This window comes from Rhinatrema bivittatum, chromosome 2 (assembly GCF_901001135.1).
Source record: "Rhinatrema bivittatum chromosome 2, aRhiBiv1.1, whole genome shotgun sequence".
Lineage (NCBI taxonomy): Eukaryota > Metazoa > Chordata > Amphibia > Gymnophiona > Rhinatrematidae > Rhinatrema > Rhinatrema bivittatum.
The window spans coordinates 157,622,602-157,643,510 of NC_042616.1; the positions used below are offsets into that span (position 1 = coordinate 157,622,602).

Below are 20,909 nucleotides of genomic sequence, written 5' to 3' on the forward strand. Positions count from 1 at the left end.
GAGGAATGCCTATCCTCCATCAATGCCAGGGGTCCCAGGCAGTCTCCACCAGTCCAGGTGTCCATCACCGATCCACCTCGAGGTTCTGAGGAAGGTCTGGCCACCCCTCCTACCTCCCAGTCCATTTTGGCATTGGCAACTTTTCAGGAGGAGTTGGAGCGCCAAGTCCAGCTGGTGGTTGACTGGGCTCTCTGGGGCATCAAGCTAATGGCACAGACAGTATCTGTGTCCGGGCTCTCCCTGCTGGAACCGCCGCTGGAGACATCAGTGCCTAGACCTTTGGACAAAAGCCAAGCACCTAGGGCCCCATCCCCTGTGGATTACAGCGAGGATGAGGCGCCTTATGACCTCTGGGGGGATGACACTGCAGAATCCTCCTCAGGGGACTCTGAGGGTCTCCTTCAGAGGAGCGAAGGAGATCTCCCCTGAGGACCTGACCTTCGCAGGCTTTGTGCAGGTGATGGCAGAAGCCATCCCATTTCAGTTAATGAAGGAGGAGGATGTCCAGCACAAAATGCTGGACATCCTCCAGTTTGTGGAGCTCCTAAAGAGATCGTGACAGTCCCAGTACGTGAGATCTTTAGGGAGTTGCTATTGAGGCTTTGGGAGCACCCCCTCATGGTTCCTCCTGTTAACAAGAAGGCAGACCAGGTTTACCTTGTCCAACAGGCTACCTGGATTCGACAAGAACTAGTTGGCGCACCAGTATGTAGTGGTCGAATCCGCTCTCAAGAAGACCAAGCGCTCTCGGACCCATGCCTCTGTGCTCCTGGGGAGAGAGCACAGAGCACTGGACGCCCTTGGGAGGAAAATTTTTCAGGGGGCTTTGCTCATTGCCCGCATTGCCTCTTACTAGTTCTACATGAGCCAATACTCTCGCAACCTCTGGAAGCAGGTGCAGGAGTTGGCCAAGCGCCTACCTCAGCAGCAGCAAGACACCTTCCTGTCGCTGGTGCATCAGGGCCTGGAGTGTGGAAAACACGAGGTGCCCTCAACCTAAGATTTTGAGATAGCAGAGGGAATCAGCGCCCGCAGAATGGTATGGCTGTGGGCCTCGGATCTTTGAACTGAGATACAGGAAAGACTCACTGATCTGAGGTGTACAGGGGAGAATCTCTTCGGAGATAAGGTGAGGACGCGGTGGCCCACTTGCGGGATCACCATGAGACCCTTCAACAACTCTTTGCTAGCACTTCAGACCCACCCTCCTCAGCCAGGAGGTCGGCACGGTACGGCCGAGGAAGTCTTTCTACCACAAGAGGAAGTACTATCCTCTAGCCCCTCGCTCCTGTTCCCAGAAGGTAAGCTCTCGCAGCCGTCCCAGGCAGCAGCAGGCTTCCAAGCCCCAGCCAAATCCCAGGACGGGGTTTCGGCTGGATTTTAGGGCGCATCAGCCAGCCGCCCGTACCCGAGACCTGTCTGCCTTAATGCATAGCTATCGTGGGCATAGCACCAGGAAAAAAGGTGTAGTTATTTCCGGCATTAAAACCCGCTATAGCATGCATTACGCTATCACACGCAGCGCAAACCACCCTTCATTTAAATTTATCCCGCCCAAACTCCTCCCACTTTGGTAAAAATTCAAAATTTGCATACGCAAATAATGTATGTGTTATGGTGTTATCGCAGTCGTTAGGGCCCTTACGCCTACGATAATGCCCTGAAGCGATTTGATAAATGACCCTCTAGGTTTGCTATTTTTTCACATGTGATTTGTCACCTTGGGTCCGTCACCTTCCCCATCTGTAAATACTGAGCAAAAGAACTTGCATACAGAGATGGCGTAGTCCTTCAGTATTTTTAAACAGTGTAATGAAAACTAAGTAGTTGACTCAATGATAAGTTAATTTTTATATTTAAATGTTTGTAATAGGTATTAGTTTCATAGGCTTTCTTTTTTTTTTTTCCCCAGCTGGATAAATTTTGTACTTTCTTAATGATGGAGACCTACCATCACAGATCCCTTGGTCTACAATTGTAATTCCTTCCTGCAGCTGAGTTTGTCTACCTCCTAAACTTGTTATCCTCGTCATTGATTTCCATCGAGGTCACAGTGTGGTGCTCAGACCACAGAAGTGTTTCTTTTCATTTTGTTTATTGATCAAAACCATGTAAAATAGCCCTTGTAATGTACGGTGTTACAGAAGCTCGGCTAAGAGCATTAAAGGACAGAATTGCCAGCTGATTGGGTTGTAAATTGTTTTTTTTCCTCCTTTCTCATGGTCAGACTGTAATCAATTGAACCAACAAGTGATGTTCATATCCCCGATGCACGGTTGTTGCTGCTGCTGGTACTTTGATGTGTATTGAGCTCAGAGCTTTGTTTCAGTAGATAAAGGTGTCCAAACACCCTCCCCCCCCCCTCCAATTCTCTCATTGTAGAGAGATCTGGAAGTTCAGCTACAGATTCTGAAGTGCAAAGAAGGTTGCAATTTTAGCTTCAAAGTGTCCTACAGCAGTGTCTGCCACATATCTCTGTGGTAAAACATACCATCTTTGAAAAATGGAAAATGAATGACCTTCACAATTCATGAGGGGCTGGGGGTATTGCTGTTAACTTCTTGTAACATGTTTTTTTGACCAAAGAAGTACAATGTGTGCTTTAGTCTTGATATTTTTTAAGTTAAAAATATAAGATGGTTTGCTTTTATTTCAAATGTGATGACAGACCTTGATGAAATTGTGAATTGGTGCTGTGCTTTTTCCCTCATTAATATAAAGAGATGTTGCCTGACACACTGCTGGGCCCACAAATGTCACATTCTTCAGTCATACTCACCACATCCAAAAATTGAGGCTTGATGCCCTTCTTAAATCCTTTTTTACCCTTTTTTTTTTTATTTTTTATTTTTATTTTTATGCAATTTCAATAACTATTACAAGGAACACCTTGATTTGAAAAAGGATATTCTATAGAAAAAAAAGATAAACAAGTAAACTTTACAATTGAAAATACACATCCAGCCCTCTATTTTTAAAAGGTAATAGGGAGGGAGCAAGGGGGAAAAAATGCGGAATCAAAGAATACAAGAAAAGAAAAATTGAAAACCATCAGTTACATCATATTTACCGGTTCGATTACAATAGGGAGTTTAACAATGCACGTAGTTGGGAAGGCTCAAAAAAATATAATTAACATTGTTATATTTGACCAAACAAATATTGTTCCATATGTGCCACTGTTCTATGTAAAGCCCCTTATCTCTGTTGGGCAGTTTATCGTTATATGTAAACCGGAGTGATTTGTAGTCTCTATAAGAACCTCGGTATATAAAAATTAAAAATAAATAAATAAATAGGGAAATTTATAATCCTCAGATTTAGAAAACACAAGGTATTATCAATATTCTCAACCTTTTTTGAGCAAATTAAATCAGATTGTACTAGATGTTGTTGAACTTTTTCAACAGTTGCCACTCCAGATTCTATATTTGTAATCTTTACTTCTTTAGCTGATAGTTTGAGTGAATTCTGCTTGAGTGTTATTAGTTTCCAAGACTATAGAAGTAAGAGAAGATATGAAAGTCTCCAAATTAACCAAAGCGTGCCATAATGCATCTAAGGTAATCACCACTGGCCTAGACAATTTTAAGTTACTAACCCGTGCAATTGTAACCTCACCATCGGTCCAAGAAGGGAAGCCTGTCGAGCTCAGCAGCCGGCAGCTGCTCCTTGTCAGCAGGCCACGGAGGTGATCTCAACATGCCCCGCAAATCCTAGGGCCCCTTCCGTGACCTGCACCAAGGCCGTTGTCTCAGACACAGACGCAGCCTCTGTTCTCCTTCAGTTTCCTGTTGCTCACGCAAAGCCCTCTGGTCCCCATGGACATCAACCAAAGATGTTTTGGAAGTCGAAGTTCCCAACTTGGAGGTGAGGGTGTTACCAGTGCTCCTGAGCTGAGAGAGATTTCATCGGCCTGTAGGGAGGGACTCCGCCCAATGACCCTCTCTACTGCGGCCATTGCTTTAGGATCTCGAACTGGTGTCACGCCAAAAAACCCCGGCATTTTAGGTTGTGTTAAACCAGATAGGGGAGAACTAGATGCAATCTCCCTTAATCTGGCTTTTCGTTTGGTATGCGGCATCTGTTTGCAGGCAAAAACAACAACAAATGAAATTCTCTACGGAGCATCTTGGTGTCAGTCTCAATTGGCGGCCATCTTGGCCCCCCCCCCCCCCCCCTTTTTGTTTTTTTAGTATTTCTTGCTCTGAAGCTGAAAAAGAGAGGGTAGTGTTGAGGTCACCATACCTAATCTTATCTTTGGACCCAGCACTGGAAAGTTTCACAGATGTCAATTTATTTTTCTGAAAAGTTTTTTTTTGAAACACTTTAATAGCACATATTTTTGTTTGTTTTTCAAAAAAATGTTTAATGCTATTTTCATGTATCAAGGAACTGTATTGACATTTCTGTGTAATAGCCAGCAGCTTCCATTCTTTCCTCTGAGTAGTGTCTCCAAATGGATATGTATGTTGCACAGAATATTGGGATTGAACTTCACCTGTAAACCTGGGGATGATTTCATATTTACTGTTAATGCTCTTCTTAAAATATGTAACGTGCCAAAGAGAGCTTCCTTCTAGAGTTCCTAAGTACAGGCAAATCAAGTTATGCTTAGAAGTTTTTAAAATCAGGCCGGTACAATTTCTGTGTCTTTCTGCCACATTTTCTTGGTCTCTGATTCAATTTCTTGATGGTTAAGGATCCATGTGTTGTGTGTAGCGTAATCACTTATTACTGACACTTCTGTTAGCAATGCCATACTTACTGTTTTCTCCTTTACCACAGTGTCCAGTTTTTTTGTATCAAGCTTTTTATCAGTTGGAATGGGAAAGTCCCAGGCAATCACGATCCCTTCAGTCCCTACAATTCCAACAGGCTTATGATCCTAGTGCTTTTTTTGGTAACAGTGATGTTAGTATTTTCACAGTTTATGCTGAATGAGCTATGCCACCTTATCGTGCCTTTCTGTATACGGGCCTTCAGACATCAGCATGTCACACCCAGTGACAAGATGTGTAACTATTTCCCATGATCTTTTACAGAATCAGCATTTGTCTGTTTTACTCTTTGGTGTTTTTTTTTTTCTGTACAGGCTGTGAACCATCTTCTCTGTAGTTTACTGTCCTATGCTGCAGTTATCAATCTTTAGGTTTAAGTTCATCTCTCCTTTGCCATTTCTATATCAAATTTTTATCTACGTTTCCCACAGTATTTATGCTTTTACCAATTGTTTTTCTTATTGGCTGGTCTAATTCTTTCTCTATGTATGTACTAGGTCCACCAAAGCAAATGTTCTTTGTGTTGGGAAAACTTAATGATGTTAGATTGTTTCTGTAGATGCTGGAGTTTGAGAATTATCCTTAACATGAAATATCATGGTCACAGACGACTGATGCTAGCATTCCTACTTTTACACCACTTCTAGCATAGCTTGCATGCCTTTTTTTTTTAAATTTAAAAACGTAATCAAGTCTGGCTTGGTAGTTCAGTGGCAATACTGCAAGCTGCCTTGCAGAGGGTCCAGAGTTTGACTCCCAGATGGGGTCTTCTGCACCCTGGGTCAGCTGCGGCTGGGAACGCTGCAGAGACAGTATTCCTGTGCTGCTCTCGCCCCCACCTCTCCCCCAGAGGCTGTGGGAGGGAGTCCAGCATTAAGAAGAGTGACATCAGGTGGCCAGATTTGAAGCCCATTAAACAGGATTTATAATTAAAAATTTTTGATACTTTAGTTCAGAACCATTCTGAGATCTTTTCTAAAGAGCAAAGGATTTTTCTGTTTGTCTAAAGATAGCGAGTTTATTTCAGTTTATCAATTAAATACACTTGAACAAAGTTTCCAGAAAAAAGTAATTAGCAAGATTGAAAGTTTAATTTTTTTTAATGTATAGATATAGATATATATCTGTGTTTGCATGTGAGTTCACTTCGAAGACAGTCCAGCTCTGGAGAAGGAGAGTGGTCTTGATCATTTGCTCCTTAAGCTTTTCAAGTCTCAAACATGCATATACAGTATTATAAGTGTTCCTTATACTGCTAGATCCGTCCAAATATGTGGGTTTATACTCTCCTGCCAGCAGATGGAGACAGAACACAATTTTTCCAGTGACTTCATCGCTAATATTAGTATCTGTATAGCAAATACTAATAGTAGTAGTGATGCTGTACCAGTCCAGACACCTGCTATCATCTGCTGTCCCTGTTTGAGCTGTTCCTGGTGCTCTCAGATGTTCCTTGGCACTGATTGAGTTTTGGGGATGGATTTATTTATTTAAAAGTTTTTATATACCGCACTAGGGGTAGTAATCTATCCATCTTCGGCCCTTGAAGGTATCAATGGCCCTCTAAGCAGCCTTTCTCTCCTCCTCTGCCTAAGAACTAATTTTGGGGGAAGTTGCCAGCAACTTAATAAAGTTGAAAAGAAAAGGAGGGATCAAGGAGCATCTTGGTTGGCCGCAAGTGGGGTGAGTACTGCAGTTGGTTGATCTCAGTGGTTCCTTCAGAGGGGAGGCTGCCGCACTTGTGCAGCTTCCCAGGCAAATCCAAGGGCGTTTTTTTTCGGCCCGAAAGGGCAACTTTTCAGTTCTGAGAGCTGCAGAAAGGTGAGTGTTTCTTTGGCCCAGTGGCCTCCGAATTTTCGGATAGCTTTGCACCAGGCATTCTGCTTCTTACAGAGGCCTGGTGGGGGAGGGATCTCTTGGAGCCCTCTGGCCTCACTCATGCCTTGCACTCCTCAGCACAAATGTTTGGCCCCTAAGCGCCTGATAATTTCTAAAACGTTTCTGGACTGGGCACTGGAAGCATTTTTCTCCGGAGTTCTGTGAAGGATTTGGGGAGAGGGGGGGAATCAGAGTCTGACAGTTTCCTGGAGGAGACTCTGGAGGAGACTCTTCACTGATTAGGCTGTTTAGAACAGCAGCATTCTCTAGGATTTCCCAGGTTGACTCTTTGCTCTGTATGTCTGATTTCAAGACTGAGTCAGTACAAGGGGTTAGAAAACCCTTTAGATCTTTTCTGCTTCACAAGGCACTTAAGATCTTGCAGGCCGATACAGTACAGTGCGCTCCGGTGGAGCGCACTGTTAACCAGCATTTGGACGCGCGTTTTTGACGCGCTAGCATTACCCCTTATTCAGTAAGAGGTAATAGCACGTCGAAAATGTGCGTCCAATCCCCCCGAGACTAATAGCTCCCACAACATGCAAATGCACATTGATGGGCTTTTAGTCATTCCCGCGCGATTCAGTAAGTAAAATGTGAAGCCAAGCTGCACATTTTACTTTAAGAAATTAGCGCCTACCCAAAGGTAGGCGTTAATTTCTGCCGGCGCCAGGGAAGTGCACAGAAAAGCAGTAAAAACTACTTTTCTGTGCACCCTCCGACTTAATATCATGGCGATATTAAGTTGGAGGTCCCAAAAGTTAAAAAAAAAAAAAAAGTTAAAAATAAAAAAAAAAATTTTAAATGGGCCCGCGGCTCGCGGGTTGAAAACTGGACACTCAATTTTACCGGCATCCGGTTTCCGAACCTGTGGCTGTCAGCGGGTTTGAGAACCGACGCTGGCAAAATTGAGCGTCGGCTGTCAAACTCGCTGACAGCCGCCGCTCCTGTCCAAAAAAAGGCACTAGGGATGCACTAGTGTCCCTAGCGCCTCTTTTTACTCGGGCCCTAATTTAAATAAATTAACTTACTGAATCACGCGCACAGGAGAGTGGCCTGTGCGCGCACCAGGAGAGCGGGCACTCGCCCGCTGTCCCGCAATTTTTACTGTATCGGCCTGATGGACTTGTCAGAATAGAAAACCCGTAAAGGGACCTTCAAGGGGAGCAAAACCTTAAACAGGTTTTATCCTTTTCTGGCAGAGGACAGGGGAGTTTACTTAAGGTTTCTCATTTGGTTGCCTTGTCAACAGTGATTTGTAAGATGGCTATTCCTGTGGAAGAGGACTCTGCTCTTAAGAATGCATAGGTTAGGAAAGTTGATCTATCTTGAAGATGGCCTTTTTCGCTGCGGTTTTGGCAGTCCAAGCCTTCATTTGTGGAGGATATGTGGCTCAAGCCTTGGTACTATAGTTGCAGTGCATTCTGGAGGTAGCCAGGGTGGAGTCTGGGGATGCTTTCATGGCAGACATGATTTATGAGTGAAAAAGATTTTTGTCTGATTTGTTTTTAATGTGCTTCTTACTTCGTGGAGTGTAGCGCTTTATGACCGGGATGGCATAAGAGTCCAACAGGATAAACATCTTGCATGAGACTAAAAGCACAATCGAATCTTTAAGGGTAGAAATCCCTTGGGTGTTGGGGAAGACTATAGTGATAGGAGTATACTACCGTCCACCTGGTCAAGATGGTGAGACGGACAGTAATATGCTAAGAGAAATTAGGGAAGCTAACCAAATTGGTAGTGCGTTAATAATGGGAGATTTCAATTACCCCAATATTAACTGGGTAAATGTATCATCGGGACATGCAAGAGAGATAAAGTTCCTGGATGGAATAAATGACTGTTTTATGGAGCAATTGGTTCAGAAACTGACAAGAGAGGGAGCAATTTCAGATCTAATTCTTAGTGGAGCACAGGATTTGGTGAGAAAGGTAACAGTGGTGGGGCCGCCTGGCAATAGTGATCATAATATGATCAAATTTGAATTAATGACTGGAAGGGGGACAGTAAGCAAGTCCACGGCTCTCGTGGTAAACTTTCAAAAGGGAAACTTTGATAAAATGAGAAATACTTAGAAATAAACTGAAAGGAGCAGCTACAAGTGTAAAAAGTGTGCAAGAGGCATGGTCGTTGTAAAAAAAAAAATACTATCATAGAAGCACAGTCCAGATGTATTCCACACATTAAGAAAGGTGGAAAGAAGGCAAAACGATTACAGGCATGGTTAAAAGGGGAGTTGAAAGAACCTGTTTTAGCCAAAAGATCTTCATTCAAAAATTGGAAGAAAGATCCAACAGAAGAAAATAGGATAATGCATAAGCGTTGGCAAGTTAAATGTAAGACATTGATAAGACAGACTAAGAGAGAATTTGAAAGACGTTGGCCGTAGAGGTAAAAACTTTTTAAAATATATATGAAGCAGAAAGCTTGTGAGGGAGTCAGTTGGACCGTTAGATGATCGAGGGGTTAAAGGGGCACTTAGAGAAGATAAGGCCATCGTGGAAAGATTAAATGATTTCTTTGCTTCGGTGTTTACTGAAGAGGATGTTGGGGAGGTACCCATACCGGAGAAAGTTTTCATGAGTAATGATTCAGATGGACTGATCCAAATCACGGTGAACCTAGAAGATGTGGTAGGCCTGATTGACAAACTGAAGAGTAGTAAATCACCTGGACTGGATGGTATACACCCCAGGGTTCTGAAGGAACTCCAAAAATGAAATTTCAGACCTATTAGTAAAAATTTGTAACCTATCATTAAAATCATCCATTGTACCTGAAGACTGGAGGGTGGCTAATGTAACCCCCAATATTTAAAAAGGGCTCCAGGGGCAATCGGGGAAACTACAGACCAGTTAGCCTGACTTCAATGCCAGGAAAAATAGTGGAAAGTGTTCTAAATATCAAAATCACAGAACCTATAGAAAGACATGGTTTAATGGAACAAAGTCAGCATGGCTTTACCCAAGGCAAGTCTTGCCTCACAAATCTGCTTTATTTTTTTGAAGGAGTTAATAAACATGTGGATAAAGGTAAACTGATAGATGTAGTGTATTTGGATTTTCAGAAGGCGTTTGACAAAGGTCCTTATGAGAGGCTTCTAGGAAAAGTAAAATGTCATGGGATAGGTGGCGATGTTCTTTCGTGGATTACAATCTGGCTAAAAGACAGGAAACAGTAGGATTAAATGGACAATTTTCTCAGTGGAAGGGAGTGGGCAGTGGAGTGCCTCAGGGATCTGTATTGGGACCCGTACTTTTCAATATATTTATAAATGATCTGGAAAGAAATATGAGTGAGGTAATCAAATTTGCAGATACAAAATTGTTCAGAGTAGTGAAATCACAAGCAGATTGTGATAAATTGCAGGAAGATCTTGTGAGACTGGAAAATTGGGCATCCAAATGGCAGATGAAATTTAATGTGGATAAGTGCAAGGTGATCCATTTAGGGAAAAATAACCTATGCTATAGTTACACAATGTTAGGTTCCATATTAGGAGCTACCACCCAAGAAAGAGATCTAGGCGTCATAGTAGATAACACATTGAAATCATCGGTTCAGTGTGCTGTGGCAGTCAAAAAAGGAAACAGAATGTTGGGAATTATTAGAAAGGGAATGGTGAATAAAACGGAAAATGTCATAATGCCTCTGTATCGCTCTATGGTGAGACTGCACCTTGAATTCTGTGTACAATTCTGGTCGCCGCATCTCAAAAAAGATATAGTTGCAATGGAGAAGGTACAGAGAAGGGCGACCAAAATGATAAAGGGAATGGAACAGCTCCCCTATGAGGAAAGACTAAAGAGGTTAGGACTGTTCAGCTTGGAGACGAGACAGCTGAGGGGGGATATGATAGAGGTGTTTAAAATCATGAGAGGTCTAGAACGGGTAAATGTGAATCGGTTATTTACTCTTTCGGATAATAGAAAGACTAGGGGGCACTCCATGAAGTTAGCATGTGGCACATTTAAAACTAATCGTAGAAATCACATTGGTTATCATGAAGAATACTATCAGTATCCAAAAAACCCTTCAACTGCTTAAAAGCCACCTTATCCAGAATCTTCCCAATTGAGATTAAATTTGAAATAGGCCTATAGTCACCACGCTGATCAGACCCGCTAATGCCCCTTTTGAGCACCGGGTGGATCTGAAATTTTTTAAATCTACTTGGGACCACACCTTCTGATAGAGACATATTTACCATATCAACCAAAAAAAACCAGGGAACTCTTTCTTCAAGAGAGAAAAAAACCCACGATTGACATGGGTCCAAACCACAATATGAGTTCTTAAATTCACATACTATAGCCTCAATTTCTTTTCCGGTCACAAGCTCAAAGGTTTCCCACCTAATGTCACAAGCATCTACTGTATCGATCTTCCCCATATGTTGACTCCATACCCCAGTCAACAGACCTCCTGATTTAGCCATATAATAGTCTGCAAAGGTTTGTGCTGAAAACCCAAGTTATTTCCATCGCCTGTCTAAAGGTTTAACAAATCCATTAATTATACTGAATAATTCCGTTGGCCAATTTAATGGTGAAAGCAGCTTATCTGAAAAAAAGGTCTCATGGGCAGAATTCACCTTTGGGCTTCCTGATATAAGATAACTATGTCAACAAGCGTATGAATTTTTGAACACATTGTTAAACATCAAAACTTTGTAAACCATTGTGATGACGAAACCGAACGACGGTATATAAAACTCGATAAATAAAATAAATAAATAAGCTATAAAGCTCTCCAGATGGTTCTTTAAGCCATCTATGCTCTATTTTCTAACCATCCTTTTCTTAAAATGTAAATCCCTAGTATACCAAGGCTTCCTTCCATTTCTAATTTTTTATAGTTTTTTTCTGAGTCGGAGCCACCTTACCTGAAATCTCCCCCAAAATATCTAGAAAAGAGGTTGCAAAGGATTCAGCAGAGCTCTGAACTATCTTCCTCTTCCCCTTCCCCTATTCCATGGCAAATTTCTTCTCATCCAGTGAAGTCCTAAATTCTTTTAGTATTGGTCCTTCCAGAACATCTTCTAATAGCTTTCCAAAACAACAATTCATAGTTATCAGACTATGATCAGACCATGGCACATCCTCTACCTCAATATTCCTTCTAACAAAGTGATTACAATATAGAGATAACGCACATGCTTGATGCAAAATGTGCCCTGGCCCTGAGATGGCACAGTAATCAAAGGACTTAAATTATAGGAAGACAAGAATAATTCAAAATCTTGAAACACTCCCCTAAGCTATGACTCAAAATGCATATTAAAATCCCTAATGAAGATGATATTTATTCTAGAAGAGAGAGCCATCAAAAATTCTCCGAAAACAGCTAGATCCCCATTCTCAGGGTACCAGGCAGGTATATACTAGAACTAACGCCCACTCCTTCCATTGTACTACCAATGATTCACTTCTAATGCCTAACTCTATATGTAATTCTTTTAAAGGAAATTTTGATTTAAAAACCAAAACCCTCAATATCACCCCTCCTCCCTTTTGACTATCTCTACTCTTCTGTATAAACTGTTAACCATTTGGGCAAACTATATTTATCAAGAAATGTCTAAGGCTGTATGCCATATCTCTGTTTAAAAAAAAACAAACCCAAAACCTGGCCTACCCTCAATTAAATACTGTTCAAATATATCCTTTTTTTAGCTTTAACAGAACAAACAATATGGGCTTATGCTAAGGACTTTCTGATCTTGATAAATCAATTCTATTCCCAGCATCAAAGCTCTTGGGGAATAAATCAACACCCTAGGACTGGCCCTAACATTATCTTGAAAAGGGTTCCTACAAGGGTTATAGTGACCCTTACCCATAAATGTTAAAAATCCCTGACACATCAATTACCATAAACCATAAAAACCACATACCAGCAGTGGACATACCCTTCATTCCAGGTAATAAATTCAAAGCCATCCCTAACTACACAAAAAGCACTCTAAAAGCAGATAACAGTCTAGACCACCGACTACAACCCAAACAAATTAGAACAAGGCACCAAATTAAACCACTTAGAATAAAAATTTCAGACCTGCACTTAGCCTAAGCTCATCTGTGCACGAAAGAGCACACAAAGGAGCATGCTCTGTAATTGTGCTCCTGAGGCGTCACCATAGGCTAGGTAAGGAGGACCTTCGCTGACATCACTAAGGGGACGGGGTCATGGTCAGCATCGGGCAGAGAGTGAGAGAAAAGCTTCTGAGAGAGCGCCCGTCTGAGGGAAAAAAACAACAACACAGAAAGCAGATTCCAGCACTTTAAAATGCAAGCATAACTTTCCAGAAACACTTCGTGTTCATTCTACAAGGGTTCAGGCTTCCTCGTGAGCGGCGGTGATTGCGGTTATGCCAGGAGATATATTTTAAGAGGGCCTCATGGTTGTCTTTGCATTCCTTCACCAAGCATTAGAGTGGTTATGCAAGCTAAAACGGATGCAGCTTTTGGCACAGGTTTTCTCAGGACAGCTCAGTTTTACTCCCGCTCTTGTAAGATTGGGCTTGGTGTGCTTCCCATGCATTTGGACTGGTCTAGCAGGATGATGAGGAAGGAAACGTAGTCTTACCTGGTAATTTCCTTTTGGACTGGAAGACAAAGGAATAAGGAGAAACTGCCGAAGGAATAAAAAGACTTAAATGCTAAAAATCTTTTTTTTTTTTAAAGCAGCAGTTCTATTCAGAATAATTTTTCCTGTCTGTTTCATATATGATTAGAAAAGCTAAAATCCAACATAAATAAATGATGGGCCACTGGAATCTGGAATCTTTGTGTATTCCATTTTCTGTCGCTACATCCATCTAGAAGCATAGACAGTTCTGGTAGGTAAGGATGACTCGGTCTGCCCATGGTACCTGTCTCTGCTGTACTGCTACAGATCATAGTAGGTCTGTGTTCCTCTCCCTCCTTTGCCACGCTGTAAGGTCCCCTCTGTGTCTTTTCCTTGAATTCTGTCACTGTTTTGGTTCCTAGTAGGGACGTGTGCATTTCATTAGGTCAGTTTTGTTTCACTTTAGCACATGGTGTTTCACAAATCAAAAGTATGTGCATGAATGGTGTTGCCATCCCAACTCCAGCCCCGGAATCCCGCTTTCTCGTGCGAGTAAAAATATGCCGTGAGTTAAATGCGTCTTCTACTACACGTTGAACCCCCCTCCTCCCGAATAGGTTTTAAAACCTCAGTTTACGTGCATAAAACCCAATTTATACGCGTCAGTTGGCTTCTGAAAATTACCCAGAGGGTGGGGGTGTTGTGCGTCTAAATGTTTGCCCATAACTCACTTACACGCCCAAGGAAAAGAGGGTTTTCAGGGGCAGAGTTTGGAGTGCATGCAGAAATGCACACGCACGCATTAATGCCTACTCTGGCGGGGGTGTGTAAGCGTGTGGGCCCGCGTCTGGCAGGGTTCCAAGCACAGCCACAGCTTTCAGTGCAGGCTTGCACACACGGCAGTCTGCTTTGAAAATTCCGGCTCAGGTTTGCGAGTACCGTATTTTCCCTGTGCACGCTGTTATAAAACTGGGCTTTATTCCCTTAAATCTCAAAATAGTATGTGCTAAAACAAAATGAAACTAACATCACAAAACAAAAAAAGAGGCGTTTTTGCTCTGCACACCCCACCCCTAGCTCTTTCCACTTCTGCTGGACTTCTGTTCCAGGTGTACTGTACACTACTATCTCAGTGATAGTATTTTGTCAGATTTCTTTTCTCTCTCCCCCTTTCAGCTTCTCTTGCCTGTCCTTGAGTTTATCAGGAGTGGAGGAGCCAGCAGGCTATGAACCAGGGAAACCAGCGCTCAAATCCCACTGGGCAAGACCTTTGTCTCAAATACAAAACAAACTGTAGGCCCTGTGGGGATAGGGAAATACCTGCAGTACCTGAATGTAATCTGCTTTGAAGTGGCGAGAAGCAGAATATAAATAAGACTTGTGGAGCTCTGAAAAGGAGTTGTAAGAAAGCAGTTCCTTGGTGGTTGGAGGAATGATCAGCTTGGGCTGTAGCTACGTTTTCAAACTCTTTTGCAGAGTCTCTAATTGTTTATAACTATGGAAATTTTAATGGAAAGTTATGAAGAGTAGTCTCTTGACTTTTAGAATTTTTTTTTTTTTTGTTTTGTTTTTTTTACATGCTATTCCCAGAACATTTGGAAAGTTTATTTTTATCCAATTTGCCCCAAGACTAAATTTATGTGGCACTCTGTCCATTAGATATCTGCAGGGGAAGATTTCAGTTTGGTCAGTAAATGCTTCCTTGCTAATTTTTGGTCCAAAGAGTTACAAGCAGAAAAAAATGGAACTTGCTCTGTAATATCTTGAAACAGTGCCATGGCTATTCTTGATCTGCAAGTTTTGATTTGATATGATTGTGCGTCCACACCATATCTGTGTGTTAGCTTAGTAGTGTAGCTAGTATCTTGCACTTACATTGAAGCTGGACAGTCAGTTGACAAGCTGTCATTTATTTTGTTTCAGATTTCCAAATGCAGGAAAATCCTCTTTGCTGGGTTCTGTTTCCCATGCTAAGCCTCAGGTTGCTGAATATGCATGTAAGTACAACACTGCAGAATCGTGTATGCATTGTGCAAAAGTTTACTACTCATAGTAGCAATTTTTAAATACAACATATCTTACATAATTCATGGATTGTGCTCAGTAATTAGATTCACTAAATAATCGCACCCTTTATTTTACCTGCGTCATCATTTTCCATAGTAAACGAGCCACGGTTTTGGCACATGAAGAGTAGATTACATAACGGTTATTAGCATCCCAGTGGCTGTTTACAGAGGATGATGAATGGTGTTCTCTCATAGATCCGCTCAAGCATAAGGGAAACAGAGAGAGAGAGTGCCTGGATGCCCAAAACCTTAGAGCAGGGGTAGCCAACTCCGGTCCTCAAGAACCACAGACAGGTCTGGTTTTCAGGATATCCATAATGAATATGCATGAGATATATGTGCATCCAGTAAGGCCAGCCCATGCAGATAGATCCAGTACATATTCATCTTGGATTTCCTGAAAATTTCAGGCCTGTTTGTGGCTCTTGAGGATTAGACTTGGTCACCCCGCCTTAGAGGATAACTTTAAAAGAAATGCACACTACTCTCTGTATTCACATGCATATAGGCTCACATGCTAATGCGCGTGAATTTTATATCATCGTGCACAAATTGTGCGTATGATATAAAATATGCACAACATGAGAACTTTGTTTTTTTTTTTTTTTAATGTTAAAAGCTCGAGTCGAGTTCTTAGGACTCCCCTCCCCCCTTGCTTGTTCTTTTGAGAAGCCACCTCACCCCAGGTCAATTAAACATACAGATCCAGTTCTGATTTTTTTCCCATGGCATGCATGGATTTGTAGTTCTTGATTTTCTCGGGGAAATCTAAGGGGAAACTCAGAAAGGTAATAGAAATCAAGTCATGCCATGGGGCAAAATCTGGACTGCATTGACCTGTTCGGTACACCTAAGATGAGGTAACAACCCTATGATTCCCCCTTTCCCTTACCCTCCTTTTCCTTAAAAATAACTCCCTTCAAGACAGACTTTAGTTAATATTGTTACACATATGTATTTGATATGTATACTCCTAGTTTTTCTGTTAAATAAGCACTTTGCTTTTTCCACTTATGTTCATTGTAAAGCCTTTGGCTGAATTACTGTTTGCTGTAAACCGAGGTGATGTGCATTATATAAAAAACTATAAATAAATAAATTTAAACAGAGCTGTAATTTTGCTAGAGAATGTGCAATTTAAAAAAAAGATAATCACCATTTAGTTTTGAAACTATTTAATTTTAAATTTTCCTATGGGTGTCTTATATTTGTCATGTCCTGTATGTACTGTTTTACCAATGTGAATTTACTTTTTACATTTATTTGTATTATGTAAAATTGAAACTATTCTTCTACTTGCTTTTTAAATTAAAATATGACTACAAATAAAATATTTTTTCTGTTTGTTTTCTTAGTCACAACAGTGAGGCCTCAATTGGGAAAGATTATGTTTGCAGATTACAAACAGGTTAGTGGTTAAAGATTTTCATCAGGTGATTATCAAATAATTTTAAATAAATTTAAAAATATACACAAGCATTTTTCAGTGGGTGTATGCTTAATCTGGTCAACATTTATTTTATTTATTTTATTTTTATTTATTTGTCTTTTTTATACCAACATTCGATTTGGTATATCACATCGGTTTACAGTAATAACGCATGGTATAATATGACAACGGTGTCATTATTATTACATTTTAACATAGAAACTTAGTTAAACAAATTGGAACTTAAGTTTGATTTACATAGAAACTGTGTAACTTAATTAACAGATGGAATACGCTTGACTTCGGGCAATTGGGGGGGGCCGGGGGGGGGGAAGGGGGGTGTTGTAAGGCGATCGTGTGGTGTTATTAGTGCATGGGTTGGAAGGCTTTCTGGAACAGCCAGGTTTTTAGAGTTTTCTTAAAGGATTGTGAGTTGTGTGGGTAGTTTGTTCCATATTGAGGGGCCAGCTATTGAGATGGCGCGTTCCCTGATTGCGGTATGATGGGCCAGTTTGGTGGACGGGATTGCCAGCAGGCCGGTGTTCTTAGATCGGAGGTCTCTTTGGGATTCGTGGGGGTGGAGGATGTTATTCCTATTTTTACTTTTTACAGATTTTAAGCAAATTTGCAAAGTTCAGTTTCTTTAAAGAGTATTTAAATTAAGCTAGTAAAGTCCTAGGAAATGTAATGAAGCTAATTTTAAGCCAGCATTAGAAAGCATTTTTTAAAATGGGACCCATTCTTCACGAAGATCTGAGTCTATTTTGTCTTACGGTTGACCCTTGAGAGGGCTAATTTTAGTGCGGTTATTCATCTGCAGTGATTTCGACTTTACTTCGGACCAGGAAATTTTCTTTGTCTCTGGCCTATGTGAGAGTTTGGAGATTTTCGAGGCTTGGAGTACGGAGCGAGGTTCTCAGCCTCTCAAATTATTGAGAATTTTTACAGGAAGGATTGCATAAAGGTTTGGCCCTTAACACTTTGAAGATTCAAGTGGCAGCCCTCACTTGTTGTAAGGGGGCGAGTCAATGGCGGGCCTTTCGGATCTGAGCCGGTTCTTGAAGGGTGTTTAGCATCTTTGTCCACCCTTGTGACTGCCGGCCCCTCTGTGGGACCTTAATCTAGTCTTGAATTTCTTGGCGGGTCTCACTTTTCGGCCACTATGTAGTCTTTCCTTGAGGCTGCTTACCTTGAAGATAGTTCTGCATGTTAGTTCTCTGAGCTGCAGGCTCTTTCTTACTGTGAGCCTTTTATACGTATGACTCTGGAAGTGATACAGCTTCAGACTGTACCTTCTATTTTGCCAAAAGTGTTTTCGGAGTTTAATTTGAATCAATCCATTTTCCTTCCCACGTTGGACAGGACAGAGATGAGAGTGAGTATCATCTTTTCCATACCTTGGATGTCCAGCATTATTTGCTGCAGTACTTGGAGATTACTAAATCTGTCTGGATTGTCTGTCTGTGCTCCATGGTGGCAGTAAACAGGGTGAATCGGCGAAGCGGGCAACTATTGCTCTTTGGGTTTATTTATTTATTTATTTATTTAGACATTTTTATATACCGACAACCGTTTGCACATCGTATCAGTTTACAGATAACTTTAAACAGTGACAGCATAGCTGTCAAATAGGCAAGGCCTTTACAAGGAACAAAGGTTACACAGGAAACATTTAAGAATAAAAACCAGAGGTACAACAAAACTATTTACAGATATAAGAACTAGGGACAGTTGGATAGAAGCAATTTGGGGGGGGGGGGTGGAAACGGGGTGATGCAGGAGGAAGGTGGATGGGGGGAGAAGTTTGGGGGGGCAGGGGGGGGAGGTCATTCGGTACAGAAAGGGAGGGCGGTCATATGAATATGTCCCTCAAAACTGCACCAGGACTGTAGAGCAGTGCCAGGGAATGGATCAAAACAAGGTTCAAATATAAACAATAATTACCCAAAGTTCAGAAGATGGGATATTGCAGAACAATTTTCGGCAGAAATTGACAAATTTTCAGTAATTATACAGCAGATCTATAGCAATTAGTCATGAGGTTGGATGGTGATAGATGGAAAGGCTTGTAGGAATAGCCAGGTTTTAAGTTTTTTTTTTTTTTTTTTTTTTTTTAATTTGGGGGTGGAGGTTTCAGAGCGTAAGTCAGGAGGCATGGAGTTCCAAAGGGCGGGGCCAGCGAGAGAGAATGCTCTATTTGTTGTGGAGACGAGTCTGGTGGATTTGATTGAGGGGGTGCGGAGGGTTCCTTGGAGGGTAGAACGGGTTGGTCTAGTGGATGTGCGAGGGAGGAAAGGCGGGTTGATCCAGTGGGTGTTCTCATTTGTGATACTTTTATGAATGAGGGATAGGGTTTTATATAGGATTCGTGATTGTATTGGTAGCCAGTGTAGATCAATAAGGGTTGGGGTAATGTGGTCTCTCAATTTAGAATTTGTCAAGATATGTGCTGAGGCATTTTGTAGGAGTTGCAAAGGTTTGGTGTGGGTGGCAGGGAGGCCAAGAAGGAGAGCATTGCAGTAGTCAAGTTTGGAGAATATAATAGACTGCAGAACTGTACGAAAATCAGAAAAGTAAAGCAGGGATCTGAGTTTTTTAATTGTTTGGAGTTTGAAGTAGCAGTCAGTGAGGATAGATTTGATGAAGGGTTTGAAGGTGAGCTGATTGTCAATCAGAACACCCAGGCTTCGAGTGTGGGCAGGGAAGGAAGAGGATGAATAGGAGGGGGGAATAGTGGGAGAAAGGTGTTTGTTGGAGATGATAAGGAGCTCAGTTTTTTGAGGGCTGAGAGGAAGGTGCATGCTTGTGAGAAGATGGTTGATAGCAGTGAGACACACTTCCCAGTTTTGGAGAGCGGTAAGAAGGGAGTCTGTGAAAGGGAAAAGAATTTGCACGTCATCTGCATAGATGAAATGCTTGAAACCTAGGTTAGTAAGGAGATTGGTGAGAGGGAGCATGTAAATGTTAAACAGGGTGGAAGAGAGGGAAGAACCTTGAGGGACACCACAGCCGAGGCTGACCGGGTCGGATTCTTTGTTGTCTGTGATGACTGTGTAGTGACGATTTTGTAGATAAGATTTGATCCAGGAGCGTGCAGTGCCAGAGATTCCGATACTGGTAAGGATGTTGATAAGTATGTTGTGATTGACAGTGTCGAACGCCGCAGAGATGTCCAACATGGCGATGAGGTAGGAGTTGCCAGCGTCCATTCCTTGAATTAATGTATCAGTTAGGGAGAGGAGTAAGGTTTCGGTACTAAGGTGCTTCCTGAAACCGTATTGTGCAGAGGGAAGGATATTATGTTGTTCAATGTAGTCAGAAAGGCGAGAGTTGACTAGTTTTTCAAGAACTTTGGAGAGGAAAGAGAGATTGGAAATGGGTCTGAAGTTAGATAGGTTAGTGGGATCAAGGCTGGTTTTTTTTAGGATGGGCTTACCCACAGCTTGTTTGAGTGTGTCGGAGACTGTGCCTTGTTCAAGGGAACAGTTGAAGATATTAGAGAGAGGTTTAGCAATGGTTTTGGGAATAGCTAGTAAGAGTTTGGTAGGTATAGTTTCTGAGGGATGGGAGGAGGGTTTCATCTTTTTTTATGTGATTGCCAAGATTCCTTTGCTGAAGCAGATTAAGCCGCATTCCACGAGGGCTCAGGTGGTATCGTGGGTGGAAATTCAATTGTCTCTTGTCGAGATTTTCCAAGCGGCGACGTGATCATCATTACATACCTTTTCCAAGCATTACCGCTTGGATGTTCAGGCTTAGGGGATGCCATGTTCGTGTGGGAGGTGTTGACTGCACCATGGGCAGCCTCCTGCCCTGTTGGAGAGTAGCTTTGGTACATCCTGCTTGTGGGGATTGGCTTGCCTGAGTGGAGAGGAAGGATAAATTACTACATACCTGATAATTTCCTTTCCTCTAATGAAGGCAGGCCAATTCCTGACACACCCTCGGGTGCCGATTTTTGCCTTTGGTTCAACCTCGGGGTGCAGACGTTGCAGAGGGGTGTTCCTATTTTTTCATTTGAAGACTGATAAGTGGCGTCACCAGCCCCTCAGTTTAGTGACTGTTAATTCTTTTGACTGAGCTCAGTGTTCCCTTTTGTTTGGAAGCATAAGTGGTTGAGTGTTGTTAATCATGTTCAAGTATTTTCAGTTTGTCTACAGTTTGGCTTTTTTTCAGGGA

At 41.9% G+C, this 20,909-nt stretch overlaps 1 protein-coding gene across 2 annotated transcripts in view; it reads left to right on the plus strand.

Annotated features, from left to right (window-relative positions):
- LOC115084217 (GTP-binding protein 10-like) overlaps nt 1-20,909 on the plus strand; it is a 665,348-nt gene that overhangs the window by 613,171 nt on the left and 31,268 nt on the right. For both annotated transcript variants that reach the window (XM_029588786.1, XM_029588785.1), the window contains 2 exons: nt 15,156-15,229; nt 16,657-16,709. In XM_029588786.1, the coding sequence (XP_029444646.1) occupies nt 15,156-15,229; nt 16,657-16,709 (127 nt within the window). The remainder of the gene's footprint in view (nt 1-15,155; nt 15,230-16,656; nt 16,710-20,909) is intronic.